This window comes from Doryrhamphus excisus, chromosome 12 (assembly GCF_030265055.1).
Source record: "Doryrhamphus excisus isolate RoL2022-K1 chromosome 12, RoL_Dexc_1.0, whole genome shotgun sequence".
NCBI lineage: Eukaryota > Metazoa > Chordata > Actinopteri > Syngnathiformes > Syngnathidae > Doryrhamphus > Doryrhamphus excisus.
Window position 1 is genome coordinate 1771566 of NC_080477.1, and position 21837 is coordinate 1793402.

Consider the following 21837-nt stretch of genomic DNA (forward strand, 5'->3'; position numbering starts at 1 on the left):
TTCTTATTTTTTTTGGTAAAGATGGAGGACAAAATGCGCTTTTTTTTCACATCAGCGGGAAAATAACAGTTGAAAAAAAAATAATAATTCTCTCCCTCTCTTGCTGTAGGAGGACATACAGTCGTGGTAAATAGAAAAATAAGTAATACTGTCAGTACTTGGACCAGAGAAACGACGACACACGTGGAGACGAAGAAGAAGAAGAAGACGAAGAAGAAGAAGAAGAGTTGGTGTCAAAGCGCTAACTTCATATCTCCTGCTTTGGTTGCAAAGGACGCCCCGAGGACTGAAGTGCTATGGTCGATTCCAACATGGCACATTTGTTGCTGCTTGGATAAGAGAAAAAAAAACTATACTTATAGTAGTAGTAGTAGTAGTAGTAGTAGTAGTAGTAGTAGTAGTAGTAGTGTCCATTAACGTGTGCTGAGCCCGCTCAAAGCCTCGTGGTAAAAAGTGTGTATTTCGTCAATGGCCGTACATTTTGGCAGTTACAGCTTACGTTACGTTACGTTACGTTACGTCGTTTCAAGCGGTCTCCAGCTCTTGCCTGAGGGGGGCGCCACTGCCCGCCGCAGACAGAGAAACCAACACCAGGGCCGCCGCCTGTTTAGTCATCAAGGCATGGGGACTCGGGGGTTGGGGGGTTGGGGGGGAGTAGGTACACAGGAGTACACAGGAGTACGAGGGCCACACTGAAAAAACGGGAAAAAAACAGTTCTAAAGTTATAGAAACTTATTTGTCGATTTGTCAAGTTTACGATAAAAACAAAATAACATTTTTAAAATGACAATTTTTTTCTTGGGGGAATTTGCGAGAATAAAGTAAAAAAAAAACTGTATGAGAATAAAGTCGTACATTTATGAAAATAAAGTCGTAAATTTACAACTTTTTTTCTCGTAGATTTACGAGAAAAAAAATAAAATTAAATCTTTAAAATGAAATTTTTTTTCTGGGGGAAATTGTCAAAATAGTTTCATCATTTTATTGTCGGAACGTTACCTCCCTCCCATAACATACCAAAACTCTGAACACTTTTTTTTTACTAGTATAAAATTGGCAAAAATTCGGAAGTCGGAAGTCATTTTCGTACGCCGACGTACTTGGGACATATTGAAAAAAAAAAAGTCGTAAATTTATGAGAAAGTCGTAAATTTACTAAAATAAAGTAAGACACTTTACAACACTAAAAACACACATTTACGAGAATAAAGTCGTACATTTATGAAAATAAAGTCGGAAATTTACAACTTTTTTTCTTGTAGATTTACGAAAAAAATAAAATAAAATAAAATCTTTAAAATGACTTTTTTTCTGGGGGAAATTGCCAAAATAGTTTCAACATTTTATTGTCGGAACGTTACCACCCCCCCCTCTCATAACATACCAAAACTCTGAACACTTTTTTTTTTACTAGTATAAAATTGGCACAAATTCGGAAGTCGGAAAATGTTATTTTCGTACGCCGACGTATTTGGGACATATTGGGAAAAAAAATCAGATTTCTAGAGCAAAGTCGTAAATTTATGAGAATAAAGTCGTAAATTTACTAGAATAAAGTAAGACACTTTACGATGCTAAAAACATACATTTATGAGAATAAAGTAAAAAAAAAACTGTACGAGAATAAAGTCGTACATTTATGAAAATAAAGTCGTAAATTTACAACTTTTTTTCTCGTAGATTTACGAGAGAAAAAAACCCAAATAAAATCTTTAAAATGACAATTTTTTTCTGGGGGAAATTGTCAAAATAGTTTAATTATTTTATTGTCGGAACATTACCCCTCCCCCCTCTCATAACATACCAAAACTCTAATCACTTTTTTTTTTTTTTTTACTAGTATAAAATTGGCACAAATTCGGAAGTCGAAAGTCATTTTCGTACGCCGACGTATTTGGGACATATTGAAAAAAAAAAATCTGATTTCGAGAGCAAAGTCGTAAATTTATGAGAATAAAGCCGTAAACTTTACTAGAATAAAGTAAGACACTTTACAATGCTAAAAACATACATTTGCGAGAATAAAGTAAAAAAAAAACTGTACGAGAATAAAGTCGTACATTTATGAAAATAAAGTCGTAAATTTACAATTTTTTTTCTCGTAGATGTACGAGAAAAACGCGTACACTAAAATCGCAATATTACCTTTGCCCATGGCCCATTATCATGTAAGACGTCATATCGCTGTCTTAGGCAGTTCGAGAACGTCGAGAAAGTCGTAAATTTACGAGAAAAAAGTCGTAATATTGCATTTGCCCATGCAGCCGTTTCAGGCTATGCTGTTAGGACAGAGTATTAAAGTGTTGAGCTTTTTTTTCCATTTATGAGAAAAAAGTCGTACATTTACGAGAAAAAAAGTCATACATTTGCAAGAATAAAGTCGTAAATTTACGAGAAAAAAGTCGTAATATTACTTTTGCCCATGTAGCCGTTTCAGGCTATGCTGTTAGGACAGAGTATTAAAGTGTTGAGATTTTTTTACATTTACGACAAAAAAGTCGTAGATTTACGAGGAAAAAAAGTCATAAATTTGCAAGAATAAAGTCGTAAATTTATTTTTTTACTACAAAAATAAATCCGGACTCTTACAGGCAGATTTCACAAAAAAGTCATACTGTTACCAGAAGGTAAAAAATTATAATAACGACAAATTAATCATATTCTGATATTACATTACCATTTTTTTTTTACTCTAATAAGTCGCCAACATTATAAAGAAAAAAAATGTATTTTAAAAAAAAAGTAACGATGCTGGAAGGTCCTTTTATCATGAATAAATTGAATAAATAAATAGAATAAATTGGCAAAAATGCCGACAATAAACGCGGAGTATTACTAGAATAAAGTGGGAATTTTACCCCCCCCAAAAATTGTATTGGAGTAAAAAAACTAAACATAAAACCCAAAAGAAGTCATAATATTTATATTTATATTTATATTTGGAATACTAGAAGAAAAAAACTCAATGCCAGAAAAAAGTGATAATATTGCGAGAATAAAATTGTATTTTTACGCGAAAAGCATAAGCATAATCCGGTCAATGTTGACTTTTTTTTTTTTTTTACTAGTCGGAGTAACTTTTGTCAGGAAAAATAAGTCAAGATATCACCAGAATAAGGTTGTACTTTAGAAATATTCCAAGAATAAAGTCGCAAAAGCTATGAGAACAAAGTCAGAATATTACAAGAACGATGTTACGAGAATGAAATCGAAATTTTGCAGTCAGATTTCATTCACGAAAAAATCCTATTGTGAGAATATTGTTACATATTTTTTTTAAAAGGCATCACATCACATCTTTCAAGAAAAATAGGTCGTATTACGAGAATAAAGTTGCACCGCTAGGCGACTAAAGTCGACAAAACTTATGGTATTTCATTACAAACCGTGATGAGAATAAATATGTCAGTACAGTATGTTTGTGTAAAAGTTGTATATAGAAATGTAAATATTTTTTTTCAAGAAAAAGTTGTAATGCTATTGAAAAAAATATCATTTATGAAAAAACTCTATTTTTCAAGTCATAATAGTACATTTGTCAATTTTCTTTATTTGAAGTCGTCATATTTTTGTATATTTTGAATTTACAAGAATAAAACTTTTCCAGAAAAAGTCGTAGTACAAAAACTTCTTTTATTGTATTTATTTTTGTATTTATTCAAGAAAAATACCCCGGAATGAAGTATTTTATGAAAAAGTCATGCCATTTTATTTCCCCAAGGAAAAAACTGTCATATTTTGATGATAAAGTGTTACTTTTGTTTGTTTTAATGGTGGAACGTTCCATTTCAAAAATAAAATTCAGAATTTTTTTAATTCGATTTTTTTCAAAGAAAAAAAAGTCATGTTTTCGCAAAAAAAAAAAGTCTGAATATTTGATTAACATGGTTGTGTGGGCTTTTTTTTGTTGGGAAAAATAGTATACTACATGAATAAAGTCCTAATATTTGATTATTGAAATAAAAAGTACAGCATAAAAGTTGTATTTTTCAAGTTTAAACGTGTTTACTACGACTGGATTGTGGCAGTAGTACTGAAAGTGTTACTTTTGTTTGTTATAATGGTGGAACGTTCCATTTCAAAAATAAATATCGTGATATTACAAAAAAAAATTCAGAATTTTTTTTATTCGATTTTTTTCGAAGAAAAAAAAGTCATGTTTTCTCAAGAAAAAAAGTCTGAATATTTGAGTTGTATTTTGATGATAAAGTGTTACTTTTGTTTGTTTTAATGGTGGAACGTTCCATTTCAAAAATAAATGTTGTGATATTACAAAAAAAAAAAAAAATTCCGAATTTTTTTAATTTCGATTTTTTTCAAAGAAAAAAAAAGTAATGTTTTCGCAAGAAAAAAAGTCTGAATATTTGATTAACATGGTTGTGTGGGCTTTTTTTTGTTGGGAAAAATAGTATACTACATGAATAAAGTCCTAATATTTGATTAAACGCCTTGTTTACTACGACTGTATTGTGGCGGTAGTACTGTTAGAGTTGTGAGTGTGGCCCTCATAGTCGTGTGTACTGTTGTGTAGAAATACTTTGAGTGTGTTGAGTATTTACTTGTCAGTACTGGTGCAGGAAGGAGGGCCTGTGCTCGTGTTTTAAGGGGAAGGCCTTGAAGCCCTTGCTCATGGCTTTCAGCTGCTGCTGTTGTTGTTGTTGTTGTTGTTGTTGTTGTTGTTGTTGTTGTTGTTGTTGTTGCGTCTGCTGCGTCTGCTGCTGCTGGGCGAAGGGGAAAGGCGAGGAGATAGCGGGCGCCGGCGAGCACTCGCTGGCCGCCGACCATACGGGCGACTGGAGCATCTGCATGGAGTCGCTCCACTGCGACGACGGCGGCAGGAGGTTCATCTGGTACAAGGAAGAGCTGGGATTGGCCGCCGCCCCCGCCGCCGCCGTCAAGCTGCTGTGGGCCGAGTGCTGCCACGGCGCTTTGGGAGGCCATGTTTTTGTTTTGCTATCCTGCGGAGCATTTTGGAAAATGAATGAAATCATATTACATGTGTTAAGTCCATTTAAAAGAAAAAATCTTTAAAAAAACATAAAAAAACATAAATATTCTGTAAAAAAAAAAAAAAAAGTAAAAAAACATGATATTCTGAAAATAGGAAAAACAAGTTCTAGTAGTAATTATACTACTAGTAGTTACTAGTAGTTATAAATATTTATAAATAAAATAAGTTATAAATAAAATATTTTTATAAATAAAAAAAAATACGTTTAAATGTTGTAGTACGTTTTCCAAGTAAAAAATGTCAGAAAATTCAAAAAAACCCATAATATTCTGAAAATAGGAAAAACAAGTTCTAGTAGTAATTATACTACTAGTAGTTACTCGTAGTTATAAATATTTATAAATAAAATATTTTTATAAATAAAAAAAATACGTTTAAATGTTGTAGTACTTTTTCCAAGTAAAAAATGTCAGAATATTCAAAAAAACCCATAATATTCTGAAAATAGGAAAAACAAGTTCTAGTAGTAATTATACTACTAGTATTTACTCATAGTTATAAATATTTCTAAATAAAATAAGTTATAAATAAAATATTTTTATAAATAAAAAAATACGTTTAAATGTTGTAGTACTTTTTCCAAGTAAAAAATGTCAGAAAATAAAAAAAAAACATAATATTCTGAAAATAGGAAAAACAACTTCTAGTAGTAATTATACCACTAGTAGTTACTAGTAGTTGTAAATATTTATAAATAAAATAAGTTAGAAATAAAATATTTTTATAAATAAAAAAATACGTTTAAATGTTGTAGTATTTTTTCCAAGTAAAAAAATGTCACAATATTAAAAAAAAAACTATTTGTAAATAAAATAAGTTATAAATAAAATATTTTTATAATTAGAATTTTGAATTACTAGAATGAAGTCATATTTCTTCAAGCGCAAAACTCATCATTTCCAAGAATAACAGTGTATTTTTATTTTTATAGAAAAAAGACCAAAAGGTAAATTTTAGATAATTTATTATTTTTTTTAAGACTAGTAGTATTTTTCCATGAGAAAAAAAAATCTTATGAGAATTAATTTATTTTCTAAAAACAATAATGTCATAATATTCTGAAAAAAGTCACATTTTCTAAAGAAAATAATATTATTAATTATTTTCAAGAAAAAAATAGTGTGTAAAAAGTACTTGTAATACTTACAAATAAGTAATAATATTCAATGTAATTTTTATAAGTCTTATATTCGTCTTATATTTGGGGTCTTGAGATTTATACTTGCAAACCAACATGTGGCACCCAATGACTTCTCCCCAAGTGAATCAGAGCTTTTCTTCCTGTCACACCCACCAGTCAAAAAAAAATGCCTTGAAAAAAGAAGGGTCCTATATTTGGGTCAGTACAGTACCTCCCACTACGCTTTTCATGATTAAAGACCAATTTATCATTTATATATGCTGTGTATATATACACGGGTATGTACTACGTATCTATTAGAGTCTGACGGTTACTTTGATACTTGTGTAGTTATTTCTACTTCCATTATCTCCTCTCGTAGCAAGAATGTGTAAAAGGAGCTAGCGAATACTTGCTAAGTCAATACACTGCATGCTGCAGACACAAAGGGTGTTTTTCACACTTCACTTTCACTTTCAGTTGCGCCCATAAGATAAGTGATGAGTCAGCATTTTTCACACATACGCCAAACACTCCAAGCGGAGACAGAAATTTAAAAAATGTAAAAAAAAAAAAAAAAAGAGCGGCGACGTGCTTCAATATCAAGGTTATCCTTCATGATGTAAAAAAAAAAAAAAGAGTGACAGTCGGCAAAAGGCGGAGCTTACTTGGCTGTCGTCGGTCATGTGATGGAGCGGCGGCGAGGGCAGCGTGCACACTTCTGGCTCACCACAGCTGTGTTTCCTGTAGCCGACGTTTGGGTGTAAACAGAAACATACAATAATCTTCCCTAACTTAAACCAAAGCTTCTATTTGTGTCATTTGTTTATTTGTGTGCTACTTCCTGTCTGCAGTTTTTTCACGAGTATGCGTGTTTTTTTATGATGACTAGACCTTTTCCCCGTTAGCTCCTTCAGGGCAACATTATTACAAATTATTTATTTATTTATTAAATTATTTAAAATTATTTTATTTAAAAATTATTATAAGAATGGTCTTTTATTGTATTTGAGAAAAATGTCAGAAATGCTGTGAAAATAGGAAAAATAAAGTAAAATAAAGTAAAATAGGGCGGCACGGCGGTCTGGTGGTTAGTGCGCAGACCTCACAGCTAGGAGACCAGGGTTCGGTCCCCGCCCTCGGCCATCTCTGTGTGGAGTTTGCATGTTCTCCCCGTGCATGCGTGGGTTTTCTCCGGGTACTCCGGTTTCCTCCCACATTCCAAAAACATGCTAGGTTAATTAGCCACTCCAAATTGTCCATAGGTATGAATGTGAGTGTGAATGGTTGTTTGTCTATATGTGCCCTGTGATTGGCTGGCCACCAGTCCAGGGTGTACCCCGCCTCTCGCCCGAAGACAGCTGGGATAGGCTCCAGCACCCCCCGCGACCCTCGTGAGGAATAAGCGGTAGAAAATGAATGAATGAATGAAAGTAAAATAGTATATATATTCTCTCAGATTAATTTATCTGATTAATCTAAATATTTATGGTTGATTGTTTTCGATCTAGGGTGGGTGGTTAGTGCGCAGACCTCACAGCTAGGAGACCCGGGTTCAATTCCACCCTCGGCGATCTCTGTGTGAAGTTTGCATGATTTCTTTGCGGTTTTCTCCGGGTATTCCGGTTTCCTCCCACATTCCAAAAACATGCTAGGTTAATTAGCGACACCAAATTGTCCATAGGTATGAATGTGAGTGTGAATGGTTGTTTGTCTATATGAGCCCTGTGATTGGCTGGCCACCAGTCCAGAGTGTACCCCGCCTCTCTCGCCCGAAGACAACTGGGATAGGCTCCAGCACCCCAGCGACATTCCAAAAACATGCTAGGTTAATTAGCGACTCCAAATTGTCCATAGGTATGAATGTGAGTGTGAATGGTGGTTTGTCTATATGTGCCCTGTGATTGGCTGGTGAGTGTACCCCGCCTCTTGCCCGAAGACAGCTGGGATAGGCTCCAGCAAAAATGAATGAATGAATGTTAGCGATGTCGGAGGCTAGTAGCCAAATCAGCCACACTGGTTTATCATTATATTTATCACTATACATGTTTGCATACATTGTGTATTGTGAATGAACACTATGAATACTGTATCAGCAGTACAGTAAAACATAAGGGAGTAGAACATAATGGGCCAACATTAAGAAATTTGTCTATTCCTTTTTTTTTTCTCAAAACGTACCTTCTTTGCTTGACTGCGGCTACGAGATCCGGCCCAGAGAACATGGAGAAGAGACTGTCTCCATTGGCGGACGACGTCTCATCGCTGGAGCTGGCCGAGTCTCCCTGATTGGCCGACCAGCTGCTGTTCACGGCCTCTCTGAGAAGACGCAAACATCAACAAGCGGTCATGTTGACTGGAAAAGGAAGCCGACCTGACGGGTGTTCTTAGATGACGTTAAAGAAGGCGACACCCACCCCTCGCTGTAGTACTCGGGGTGGCCCCAGGTCCTGTGCTGCTCATCCGGCATGGGCCAGTTGCTGCGGGGGTTGCTAGGGCGACGGGGATGCTGCACCTGGCGCTTCTGCTGCATGGCCTGGCTGACCCCGGCGACGTAGCGGGCGAACTCCGGGTCGGAGCCGACTGTGGAAGAGGTTTGACTTTCAGACACGTTTTGCACAGACCACGTCAAACCGTGGCAAAGACTTGGCATTACCCGCGGGGTCGAAGGGCAGCGTGTCCCCCAGGACGCCAAACACGCCGTCGCTCTGCTCTCTGTTGGGCCACGTGTTGTTGCGCGGCCCCTGAGGTTTCTGGCCCAGCACCTCGGACATGACGCTGTCCATGTATGTGCTCACCAGGCCCAGACTGTACAAGTCTGAGCTCAGGTCCGGCAGCCCCGGGGAGCCCCCCCACTGTCCGATGGGACCCAGTGGTGACAACCCTCCAGGGGGTGCTTGCTGGCTAGATGTGCCGAGCCACTTGCTGGCCGCTCTCTGCTGGGGTAGGACCTGTTGGGGTGTCTGTTGGGGAGGCAGCTGAGGGGGCGGCGGCTGCTGCTGCTGCTGCTGCTGGCCAATGGGCTGCAAGAGGTGCTGGTAGTACTGGAGGGCCTGCGGGGAGGGCTGCTGGGGCGCAGGCGGGGGCGGCTGCTGCTGCGATGTCGCATTTGGCTGCTGCTTCTGAACTAATGTCGGAGCCTGAGCCTGGGGTTGGGGTAGGGTCTGGCTCAGGGGCGGCAGGGCGCTGTGAGATATACCCGGGGATGTCGGCGACGGTCCAGGCGGGGGTTTTAGCTCGGCTGGGTTTGCGGATGCCACAGAGTTCCTCCTCTTGACGAGGGGGGAGGCCTGCTGGGATTTGCCCATGTTGAACCCTGAGAGAAAGTCGATGACGTCCTGCATCTCTTGGTCGGTGGGGAGGTTCATGCCCTGGTCGTCGCAGCCGAGACCATTAGCCAGCGGGTTCTGCTGGCTGGCGTCGGGGGCGCAGGAGAGACCGCCCATCTGAAGGATGCTGTGCAGCCTCCCCTCGCTGCGGCCCAAACTCTTGGCCTTGTCCTCGGACCCGCCGCTGCTCAGCATGCTGCGGGAGGGGGTGGTGGGGATGGAGTAACTGCCCCCGCTGTTGGAGCTGGATGACGCCTTCTTGGTGAACTTGGACGTGAGCTTGGAGATGGTTTTGGGCAGGCCGCTGGAGGACTTGGAGCTGGCGCCCGGCGGTAGATCCACATGGCCGCCGAAGTCCGGGCTCTCCCGCTGGAGTTGAATCTGAATAGTCGGCAAAGATTGTTCCCTTTGGAAAGAAGAATCATGGAATTATTAATAGTCGTTTACAATGAAGTCATCAGCGCCTTTAATGCTGGCTCAGCAGTTTGCTCCTTACTTCTACTACAACATTGGTTCTGTTGCTGCTGTACTGGGAAATATAATATTCATAAAAGGCCTTGTGTTCAAAAAGATGGATGTTATCCTTTCCGCTTTCTCATGCACTCCAGCACTTGTTGGAATGGAATTTGAGTTCCATTTGACAATAATAAAATGTAATAATAAAAAAATGTATAACAATAATCATCATGATCACAATAATAATAATAAAAATAATCATCATCATCATCATGATCACCATAATAATAATAAAAATAATAATCATCATGATCACCATAATAATAATAAAAATAATAATCATCATCATGATCACCATAATAATAATAAAAATAATAATCATCATGATCACGATAATAATAATAAAATAATCATCATCATGATCACGATAATAAAATTTATAAATAAAAATAAATAATAATAAAATAATATAATAAAATAATATAATAAAATAATAAAATAATAATCATCATCATCATGATCACAATATTAATAACAATTAAAAAATAATAAAAAATAATAAAAATAAATAATAATATAATAATAATAAAATAATACAATAAAATAATAGAATAAAATAATAATAAAATAATCATCATCATGATCACGATAATAATAATAATCATCATCATCATGATAATATTTTTTTAATCATAATTTAAAAATCATAATAATAACAAAAATAATAAAATAATATATTAAAAATAATCATAAAATAATCATAATAATCACAACCATCATAACCATCATAATCACAATCACGGCTGGCCAAGGGGTAAGCACACAGGCCTCACAGTTAGGAGACCAGGGTTCAATTCCACCCTCGGCCATCTCTGTGAGGAGTTTGTTCTCCTCTTATGTTCTCCCCGTGCATGCGTGGGTTTTCTCCGGGTACTCCGGTTTCCTCCCACATTCCAAAAACATGCTAGGTTAATTAGCCACTCCAAATTGTCCATAGGTATGAATGTGAGTGTGAATGGTTGTTTGTCTATATGTGCCCTGTGATTGGCTGGCCACCAGTCCAGCGTGTACCCTGCCTCTCTCGCTCGAAGACAGCTGGGATAGGCTCCAGCATTCCCCTGTGACCCTCGTGAGGATAAGCGGTAGAAAATGAATGAATAATAATAATAATAATAATAATGTGACTCACTTCCTCTCCTTCCATCTATTGATGTCAAAGACTGCAGTGTAGAGCACATCAACGAGTCCCAGAGTCTTCTCTGGATCAAGGCTACGCTGGAGCAAAGACATTGTTGCCGGGTCTTCCTTCAGACACCTACACACACACACACACATTATTTTATCAATGTTCTTGTATCTCTTTCAGCTGCAACCGGTTTTATGTGTTCAGCCTCTTAAGTCGTGTCAGATGAGATTTTGTATCTTTTGTGCACGGCATAATGGCTCGCTCTCCTTGCTCTCACAAGGTCAACAAGTACAAAGGTTTGAGCGCGAAAGCTTTGTGAGTGGAGCTCCCGCCGAGAGGATCTGCGGATGATCTATATCTTTTAATATAGACACTCGGTAGAAGAAGGCGAGGAAGTGTCAGCAGACCCTTATAGCGTGATGATAAAACTGTGCACAGCATTGAACTCTTAACACCAAATAACCTGGAGTTACCTTGTAAACCCGCAAATCCTGCTTGGCGGCGCGGGCCTAGACAAACAGAAAGCTGACACGGGATATTCAAAAATGAAGAGGAGTCCAAAAAAAAAAAAAAAAAAAAAGACCTTCTAGAGCTCAGACTGGTTTCATGCATTGGCTGCCTCTATTCATCTCAGCTGTCCAGGCATGAAAAACAAACACACCCCTCCTCTAGTTCAAATTGTACTCCTATTAATCAGGAAGTTCATCATGTGTTTGGACTAAACATGAGCCTCCGGACACAAATTGAAGATCCTGAATGTCACATCCTGCTTTTTTTAGTGCCAAATGTGGCCCGCAGGACACTAGTTTGAGGCCCCCGCCTTGATATGAAAGTTTAATGTTTGTTATGGATGCTGTATGGTATCATGTACCCAGAAAAAAATATTACGTTTGATTAATGTTCATGTTAAAGGTTAAATAACTGTTAATAGTTATCCTCCCTATCCGTGTGGAAGTGGTAAGTTTTTGATATGGATGCTGTATGGTATCATGTACCCAGAAAAAAATATTACGTTTGATTAATGTTCATGTTAAAGGTTAAATAACTGTTAATAGTTATCCTCCCTATCCGTGTGGAAGTGGTAAGTTTTTGATATGGATGCTGTATGGTATCATGTACCCAGAAAAAAATATTACATTTGATTAATGTTCATGTTAAAGGTTAAATAACTGTTAATAGTTATCCTCCCTATCCGTGTGGAAGTGGTAAGTTTTTGATATGGATGCTGTATGGTATCATGTACCCAGAAAAAAATATTACATTTGATTAATGTTCATGTTAAAGGTTAAATAACTGTTAATAGTTATCCTCCCTATCCGTGTGGAAGTGGTAAGTTTTTGGCTATTTAAGTTGAAAGGAAATAACTTGAAGGCTACCGTTTAGGTCGCTAGCTCTCTAGTTTGCGAGTTAGCATGTGTCTCAAGACCCTGCAGTTGCGCAATATGTTGTAAATAAAAAGAGTATAAATGTGACTATAGTCGTGTTTTGTCATGTCTACAGGGCTCTAATAATGCTTTGTTCATTTTAATCTGAAAAAAATAATTTGTCTACCCACCAACTATATGTGGTTTATTAAGTTTTTATTATTTGCCGGTTTATTATTATTATTATTATATTTATTTATTTATTACTGATTGATTGATTTTCTTTATTCGTTTATTTATTTTTCATCTTATTTTGTGTAGAAAAATAAAAAGTAAGATATTTGAGAACAGTGGAATGTTTTATCAGAGCTTTTATTGTAGAAAATTTGAGTTTTTTAAATTTTTTTGTTTTTAATAAATGCTTTTTTTTTGTTTTTTGTTTTTTTTTGGAAAAACGGATGCGGCCCAGTCTCACCCAGACCCGAGCTCCAGTGGCCCCCAAGTAAATTGAGTTTGAGACCCCTGTTCTAGAGCTAAGACTGGTTTCATACATCGGCTGCCTCCATTCATCTCAGCTGTCCAGGCATGAAAAACAAACACACCCCTCCTCTAGTTCAAATTGTACTCCTATTAATCAGGAAGTTCATCATGTGTTTGGACTAAAACCTGAGCCTCCGGACACAAATTGAAGATCCTGAATGTCACATCCTGTTTTTTTTTTTTTTTAGTGTACACGGAAGTCATCAGTCAACCACATGATGTCACTTTGTTGACTTTTGTCCCTCGGCTCCCGCAAAAACTCACACACTCGTGCATTCAACTTGAACCGTAGCTCCAGGAAACGCACACATTTTGGACTCGCTCACCATGTGGAGGGGACCTGGACCACCAGCCTGGATCCTTCTAGGGTGATCTGAGGAGCGTAGGACTCCTTGTTCTCTATCTGAGCCGTATCAACCACCACCTGTGAAGACACATGCTAATCAGTTAGTCTGTTAGCTTGTCGATATTTTGGAAAACAGCGGGAATGGATGAGGGACAAAATCTCAAAATGAGCCGAAAACAGCAAACAAAGTTATTTCAACGAGGCTTCGGCTCCTCCTGAACCTTCACAGCTGGGTCGAAAAGTGGGAGGGGTCTATTTCCTGCACTGTACTGCACTGCAGGAAGTTACCCCATTGTTATTATGAGGAAAGGGGGGGGGGGGCAGGTGTATCCACGGAAACCGCAGGCTCCCTCCCTTATGAGGATTTAATGCTGACACACAGATTAGTGAGGACAGGAAGAAAAAGGGGGGGAACACCACTGAGGGATTCTTCCAGGAACTCCAAACAAATAGTTGTGTTTTTCTGGGAAGGTGATGATGTTACGACTGCGTCGTAACGGCGAGTCGTGTGTCTGTTCTCGTGTATTTACAAGGTTTCTGTCAGGCAGATAAGGAGCGACACGGGCCCATCCATCATCATCATTCTTTTATAACAAGCTGGCATGGGAATACTCCCCTGACGGAGTACACACACACACACACACACATCAGACCACACAGACGAAATAAACACTGCAGGATAAACACACTAATGTTACTCTGCAAAGATTTTTTGGGAGGGTGGAGAAGCCAGCCCAGGCGAGCCCATCCTTCATCCAGATGTGGAGGGAACGTTTCTCTTTGGTGTCTCTGCGGGGTTGGCTTACACCTCTTGGATGCCTCCGCAAAAAAAGGTATTTTTAATAAGCAAGTTATGGACCATATAGTCAATAGGCGTGTAAGAAAATATCGTTTCGGCGATATATCGAGATACTTTGTTCCGCATTTCAGTGTGTGGAATCAAACTATGGAATGGAGTAAGGAAATCAAACAATGAACAACAATGAGCCAATTCAAGAAACAATACATATATAATATACAAAATATATGTATATCTATATATATTTTTAAATAAGAATAATTTTTATGATAATTTATATATATTTTTTTAAATAATAATTTAAAAAACAATTTAAAAAAAAATAAAAATTTTTTTTTTAACTATATTAGGAAAGCAGGAAGTGAACAAATATAACAGTTACTGTTGTAAAAGTACCAGATGGATGGGTAGGATTTAATAAGCTCTGCTTCTTCCTACTCCTTTTGGACATGTGGAACATGTCACCTCGTACTTCGGTATGTGACAAAAAAAATTAATAAAAAAAATATTTTTTAAATTAATAATAATATTTGTATGGTAATTTATATAATACCTTTAATAAAAAAAAAAATAATTAAACTATATTAGGAAAGCGGCGGCACGGTGGTGTAGTGGTTAGCGCACAGACCTCACAGCTAGGAGACCAGGTTTCAATTCCACCCTCGGCCATCTCTGTGTAGAGTTTGCATGTTCTCCCCGTGCATGCGGGTTTTTTTTTTTTCCGGGTACTCCGGTTTCCTCCCACATTCCAAAAACATGCTAGGTTAATTAGCGACTCCAAATTGTCCATAGGTATGAATGTGAGTGTGAATGGTTGTCTGTCTATATGTGCCCTGTGATTGGCTGGCGACCAGTCCAGGGTGTACCCCACCGCTCGCTCAAAGACAGCTGGGATAGGCTCCAGCAAGAATGAATGAATGTTTTTTTTTTGTAAATTTAAAGTTGGATCTTAAAACTTTATTTATCCAAATGTTACACTTTAAGTTTTTAAGTGGGTGCTATAGCGGTTTCTGGTGGAAACGACATCATTGTGTACTCACCAGCCCAGCCTGAGCAAAGAGCAGCTGGACGGCCGTCTTGCAGGCCCCTCTCCAGCTGGATGGACACACCTGGTTGAGCACCTCGGTGACGGGGGAGTCGTCTCTGGGGGACACCCCATTTTGGCCCAGTGCCTCCTTAATGAGCTGCAGCATCGTTTGCTGACAAGTTTTTCCTCATTAGTCATAGTGTCGTAGCGATAATTAAGAAAATGCACGGATTGGAATATGAACTTGGAAAACACGGCCGTACCATTTTCAGTTTGAGGTTCTCTGCCGCTGACTCGTTGAAGGAGACCCCTTTGAGGAAGTGCGAACCGATCTGCACCGGAATGGTGGGCAGCTCGCACTGGATGGGCTGGGAGGTGGTCTGCATCCGGCCCGCCTGCTGCGCCTCTGCTTCGCTGCAGCAGCCCTGCAACAGATGATACAAATCCAACATCGGTCAGTATATGCAAAGTTCTGTGTGATGGGGGATATATAAAAATTAGTGTAACCTCTCATAACTCGGGCTGTCAAACGATTAAAATGTTTTAATTACGGTTTTCAAATTAATCATGACGAATCACCTTTTGCAACTATGTCTGAAACATTCAAATTTCTATTATATTTCATTGAAAGAAAGTTAAATGACACATAGTACGTATAAGATTTTAGACATTGTGATTTTCAGAGTGTCCCTGAATGCATCTCAAGGTCCTCTAGTGACAATGAGGAAGTGTCGTTCCGATCCCAGGCAGACTGGAGACGCATTTATGAGTTGGAGATACGTATATGGTGTTGGAATCGAACTGCGGTTGATGTGTTCAGGTCAGAATAAGGTTCTAAAAACAGCGTCAAAAGATTAAAATGTTTTAATTACGGTTTTCAAATTAATCATGAGGAATCACCGTTTGCAATTATGTCTGAAATATTCAAATTTCTATTGTATTTTATTGAAATAAAGTTAAATGACACTTTAAGCGTGTTATTATGAGCAGTAAGGGGTTGCATTCAAAGACACCGTAATTGTAATTCACATGTTTTGAGTTTATTTTCTGGGATTTCCGAGCATAGTTATATGAGAATATCCACTGTTTTTATTTGTTTATTTAGACCACACAAACACATAGTACGTATAATAAAGACGTTGTAATTTTCAGAGTGTCCCTGAATGCATCTCAAGGTCCTCTAGTGACAATGAGGAAGTGTCGTTCCGATCCCAGGCAGACTGGAGACGCATTTATGAGTTGGAGATACGTATATGGTGTTGGAATCGAACTGCGGTTGATGTGTTCAGGTCAGAATAAGGTTCTAAAAACAGCGTCAAATGATTAAAATGTTTTAATTATGGTTTTCAAATTAATCATGATGAATGACCGTTTGCAACTATGTCTGAAACATTCAAATTTCTATTGTATTTTATTGAAATAAAGTTAAATGACACTTTAAGCGTGTTATTATGAGCAGTAAGGGGTTGCATTCAAAGACACCGTAATTGTAATTCACATGTTTTGAGATTCCACGTATACACTCGTGAGAGATGACCCACCTGCAAGGCCGCCTCCACGCATTTGGGGTTGAGGTGGAAGCCAGCCTTCAGGGCATACTCGCTGTGGCCCAGACTCTCCAGCGCCGCTTTGTACGCCTTGCAGACGGGACGGAGAGACAAATCAAGACAACTTCAAGTGACAAATACACCCGACACCTCCTAGATGCTCGCCGGGTACAATAAACGAACGGTTACCTGTAACGCGTTGTCTGTCTTCATGCTGAGTTCCTTCAGCTGGTGTTCTGGGATGTTGGTGTTGTGGGAGCAAAAGAGCTGCTGAACCTGGAGGCCTGCCAGGCAGCCGTCACGACCCCGCTCTCTCAGTCTCGATGTGGCCTGGCGGGTACGGCAATATTCATAAGGAATACAGCGACAGTCAAAAGATTGGTAATGGTTTTATTAAAATTAAATTAAATTAAATTTTCATTAAGACCGCTGGGATAGGCTCCAGCACCCCCGCGACCCTTGTGAGGAAAAAGCAGTAGAAAATGAATGAATGATTAATGAATGGAAAATTAAATTAAATTAAATTAAATTAAATTAAATTAAATTAAATTAAATTAAATTAAATTAAATTAAATTAAATTAAATTAAATTAAATTAAATTAAATTAAATTACATTTCATTAAGACCGCTGGGATAGGCTCCAGCACCCCCGCGACCCTTGTGAGGAAAAAGCAGTAGAAAATGAATGAATGATTAATGAATGGAAAATTAAATTAAATTTTCATTAAGACCGCTGGGATAGGCTCCAGCACCCCCGCGACCCTTGTGAGGAAAAAGCAGTAGAAAATGAATGAATGATTAATGAATGGAAAATTAAATTAAATTAAATTAAATTAAATTAAATTAAATTAAATTAAATTAAATTAAATTAAATTAAATTAAATTAAATTAAATTAAATTTCATTAAGACCGCTGGGATAGGCTCCAGCACCCCCGCGACCCTTGTGAGGAAAAAGCAGTAGAAAATGAATGAATGATTAATGAATGGAAAATTAAATTAAATTAAATTAAATTAAATTAAGACCGCTGGGATAGGCTCCAGCACCCCCTGCAACCCTTGTGAGGAAAAAGCAGTAGAAAATGAATGAATGATTAATGAATGGAAAATTAAATTAAATTAAATTAAATTAAATTAAATTAAATTTCATTAAGACCGCTGGGATAGGCTCCAGCACCCCCGCGACCCTTGTGAGGAAAAAGCAGTAGAAAATGAATGAATGATTAATGAATGGAAAATTAAATTAAATTAAATTAAATTAAGAAAGCAGGAAGTGAACAAATGTAACAGTTAGTGATTGTAAAAGTACCAGATGGAGGGGTAGGATTTAATAAGCTTTGCTTCTTCCTACTCCTTTTGGACATGTGGAACTGGGAACTGATTATGGGATGCACTCAATTGGAATCTGATGCATGTTCAAATGAAATTAAACCATTACCATAATGTGTACCATAGTGCGTGTCAATATAGTGATATATATAGCACATCATGACTGGTTCAAGACTCTTCATCCTTGGATTTAGCAAACATCAACTAAGTTTTTATTTATTTATTTATTTAGTCACGTACCGAAGTGCGAGGTGATATGACCATACAATGACATAATGGGTACCATAGTAACTGTCAATATAGTGACAGGAGTATAGAGACACTTCATGTTATTCAATGAGAAGGTAAGTCCGGTACTTTGACTACTATACATAAACTATTTGTAGATTTGAGATTTGTTCCCAAAAGATTCTATTGCAATCTGAGATTTTTTTTTTTTTTCATCATAGACATTCTCAGAATCAGGAACTGTTTTAGATGCTGAAACATGAGCGTAGGAGTCCTGGCCCTGTCTCTCTATATAACCCCCCCAGGCCGAGGCCTGACTCTGTACATACTGTATCATAGCACAGTAGGCCCATCAAGCTACCGCAATGCTCTCCGTCTCATTGTACTGTTCTAGTTTTACTGCTTATTACTACAGAATTTGGTATGTTTCATGTTTATTTAGCACCAGAACACAATATTCTATGTGCCAAATTTTCTAAAATGGCGACTTTCAGTTTAGGTTATGTCGACATAAACGGGCTTCACTGTATACAATCTTGGCATTAAATGAACCAGATGGCCTGATAAACACCGCTGACAAAGTCACGCCCTTATATGGTCATAGAGGAAGTTACATGTAGACAACATACCTCCGCTGCACCTTTCCACGAGCGGGAGGCTTCCTCCAGCTCCGTCAGTGGCCCCATTTCGGCACTTTGGGAGCGGGCGTTGGCGGAGCGCTCCTGGGCCTGAGCCAGGGCCTCTGCCAGGCAGGACTGGGCCACGGGCTGGACCTTCTGCAGCGTCTGCGACAGGAACTGGAAGTGGACCTGCATCACTGTCAAGAAGCACCGGCCCAGTACCTGGAAGGAAGAGCAGCTGATTTACTTACGAAAAAAGACAATAAAGCCATTTTATTAACTCTGTTATGTATATGTAATATATGCTGTACAGCAAGGGTATCAAACACGCGGCCCGCAGGACACTAGTTTGAGGCCCCCGCCTTGATATGAAAGTTTAATGTTAGTGCGGCCCGTGCAAGTTTGATATGGATGCTGTATGGTATCATGTACCCAGAAAAAATTATTACGTTTGATTAATGTTCATGTTAAAGGTTAAATAACTGTTAATAGTTATCCTCCCTATCCGTGTGGAAGTGGTAAGTTTTTGGCTATTTAAGTTTAAAGGAAATAACTTGAAGGCTACCGTTTAGGTCACTAGCTCTCTAGTTTGAGAGTTAGCATGTGTCTCAAGACTCTGCAGTTGCGCAATATGTTGTAAATAAAAAAAAAAAGAGTATAAATGTGACTATAGTCGTGTTTTGTCATGTCTACAGGGCTCTAATAATGCTTTGTTCATTTTAATCTGAAAAAAATATTTTTTCTACCCACCAACTAGATGTGGTTTAAGTTTTTATTATTATTATTATATTTATTTATTACTGATTGATTGACTTTCTTTATTCTTGATTTGTTTATTTTTCATCTTATTTTGCACAGAAAAATAAAAAGTAAGATATTTGAGAACAGTGGAATGTTTTATCAGAGCTTTTATTGTAGAAAATCGGAACCAAAGCACTGAAAAAGTTTGTATATTTTTCTGTTTTTAATAAATGCGTTTTTTTGTTTTTTTTTTGGAAAACCTGATGCGGCCCGGCCTTGCCCAGAACCTAGCTCCAGTGACCCCCAGTTAAATGTTTAGTTAAGTTTGAGACCCCTGCTGTACTGTATGTAAACAATCTGGGTATTTCTTGAAGGCAAAATTAAGTAATTTTACAATCTTTGAAAGCATTTTAATTGTGTTATTGTGTTGAAGACCATCACCAATTTAAGCTTTTATCTTGTTGTCTGGCAAGCGCAAGACTCGAAACAGGACACCCTCCACTTTCCCACAGTGACAGGCTTTTCATTCTCAGGAAGCTGCTGGAAATATCCCAGGGTAGTAAAAGACAAGAGACACACTGACTCATTTCTGGGGGTCCACACATTGCAGCCATGTTCAGTTCCCCCAATGATGAGGCCCGTGGGGGTGCGCAGCAACTTGCATGTTACTTTACGTACTAAACCGAGCACGGTCACGCTAGTAAAACGTGTTTATTGACAAAAATGCCATACAAAATATATAATAACATGCACATGGCAGATTTATTAACTTTTTCCTGGACACTCTCAATCGTCCCGATGTATTTTTTTTCAATTTACAAAATGCCCAGCCAATCACAGGGCACATATAGACAAACAACCATTCACACTCACATTCATACCTATGGACAATTTGGAGTCGCTAATTAACCTAGCATGTTTTTGGAATGTGGGAGGAAACCGGAGTACCTGGAGAAAACCCACGCATGCACGGTGGAGAACATGCAAACTCCACACAGAGATGGCCGTGGGTGGAATCGAACTCAGGTCTCCGAGCTGCATGGCCTACGTGCTAACCACTCAAACCCCGCGCAGCCGTGTTCAATTAAAATAACACATACAAATAAAACAAAGACCAAAAATGCAAAGTGCATCTGGAAATTGCCTAAATGTGCGAGTGTGCATGGTGTGCTGAATAAAGACATTCAGTAGTTGAAAACAAGGCAAACGTCAACAAACAGTTGTTATTCATTCATTCATTTTCTACCGCTTATCCCCACGATGGTTGCGGGGGTGCTGGAGCCTATCCCAGCTGTCTTCGGGAGAGAGAAGCGGGGTACACCCTGGACTGGTGGCCAGCCAATCACAGGGCACATATAGACAAACAACCATTCACACTCACATTTATACCTATGGACAATTTGGATTCGCCTATTAACCTAGCATGTTTTTGGAATGTGGGAGGAAAACGGAATACCCGGAGAAAAACGATTATTCCGGGGAGAACATGCAAACTTCACACAGGGATGGTCGAGGGTGGAATTGAACCCGGGTCTCCTAGCTGTGAGGTCTGCGCGCTAACCACTCGACCGCCTGTTGAAGTGTTGTACAATAAACCTCGGATATATCGGATTCAATTGTTCCCACTAGTTTTGTCCGATATAAGCGAAATCCGTTATATGCGTATACCGGAAAATGTCCGTTTTACGCATATATCGGATTTATATCCGGTATATGCGTAAATCGTTATAAAAAGGCACTTCCTTGACTATGTTTCCAATGTACCTGGACGCGCAGGCAACGCTGCAAACGACGTCGTATAGCGGCCTGTCACGATTCGGCGAATCGGAGCGCCACGATGCGGCCATCCGATATACGTATGCGAGGGAAATTTAATGGAAATGCATTGGAACGGGAATGGAGATTTTGTCCGAAATAGGCGAAATCCGTTATAAAAAAATCCGATATATGCAATGAATTTTTATGGGAAATGCATTACAGAAAAATCGGTTCTTTTTTATCTGTCCGTTGTGAGCGAATTTCCGATATATCCGAGGTTTACTGTACTAAACAATATACATACAGCATAAGCTTTCAAATTTAGTAAATAACTAAATAAATCAAACACACCTTAGGTGGACAAACCCCCCCACTATTACAATAAGAGTGTTTCAGGTAGTTCATCCAGCAAATATACTCAGGCAGAAAAATTCAAT

The 21837-nt window shown here is 38.4% G+C and overlaps 1 protein-coding gene across 4 annotated transcripts in view; it reads right to left on the minus strand.

Annotated features, from left to right (window-relative positions):
• Positions 1 to 21837, minus strand: part of LOC131139329 (granule associated Rac and RHOG effector protein 1-like) — a 48784-nt gene continuing 26947 nt past the window's right edge. For 2 of the 4 annotated variants that reach the window (XM_058088841.1, XM_058088842.1), the window contains exons 3-14: positions 18911 to 19123; positions 16916 to 17056; positions 16721 to 16816; positions 15443 to 15604; positions 15193 to 15351; positions 13334 to 13431; positions 11107 to 11232; positions 8789 to 9867; positions 8550 to 8715; positions 8314 to 8451; positions 6801 to 6876; positions 1 to 4959 (exon numbers count right to left, since the gene is read on the minus strand). In XM_058088841.1, the coding sequence (XP_057944824.1) occupies positions 4564 to 4959; positions 6801 to 6876; positions 8314 to 8451; positions 8550 to 8715; positions 8789 to 9867; positions 11107 to 11232; positions 13334 to 13431; positions 15193 to 15351; positions 15443 to 15604; positions 16721 to 16816; positions 16916 to 17056; positions 18911 to 19123 (2850 nt within the window). In that variant the 3' untranslated portion in view covers positions 1 to 4563. Of the gene's footprint in view, positions 4960 to 6800; positions 8452 to 8549; positions 8716 to 8788; positions 9868 to 11106; positions 11233 to 13333; positions 13432 to 15192; positions 15352 to 15442; positions 15605 to 16720; positions 16817 to 16915; positions 17057 to 18910; positions 19124 to 21837 lie in introns of all 4 variants that reach the window. The other 2 variants (XM_058088843.1, XR_009132227.1) reach the window with 2 other exon arrangements.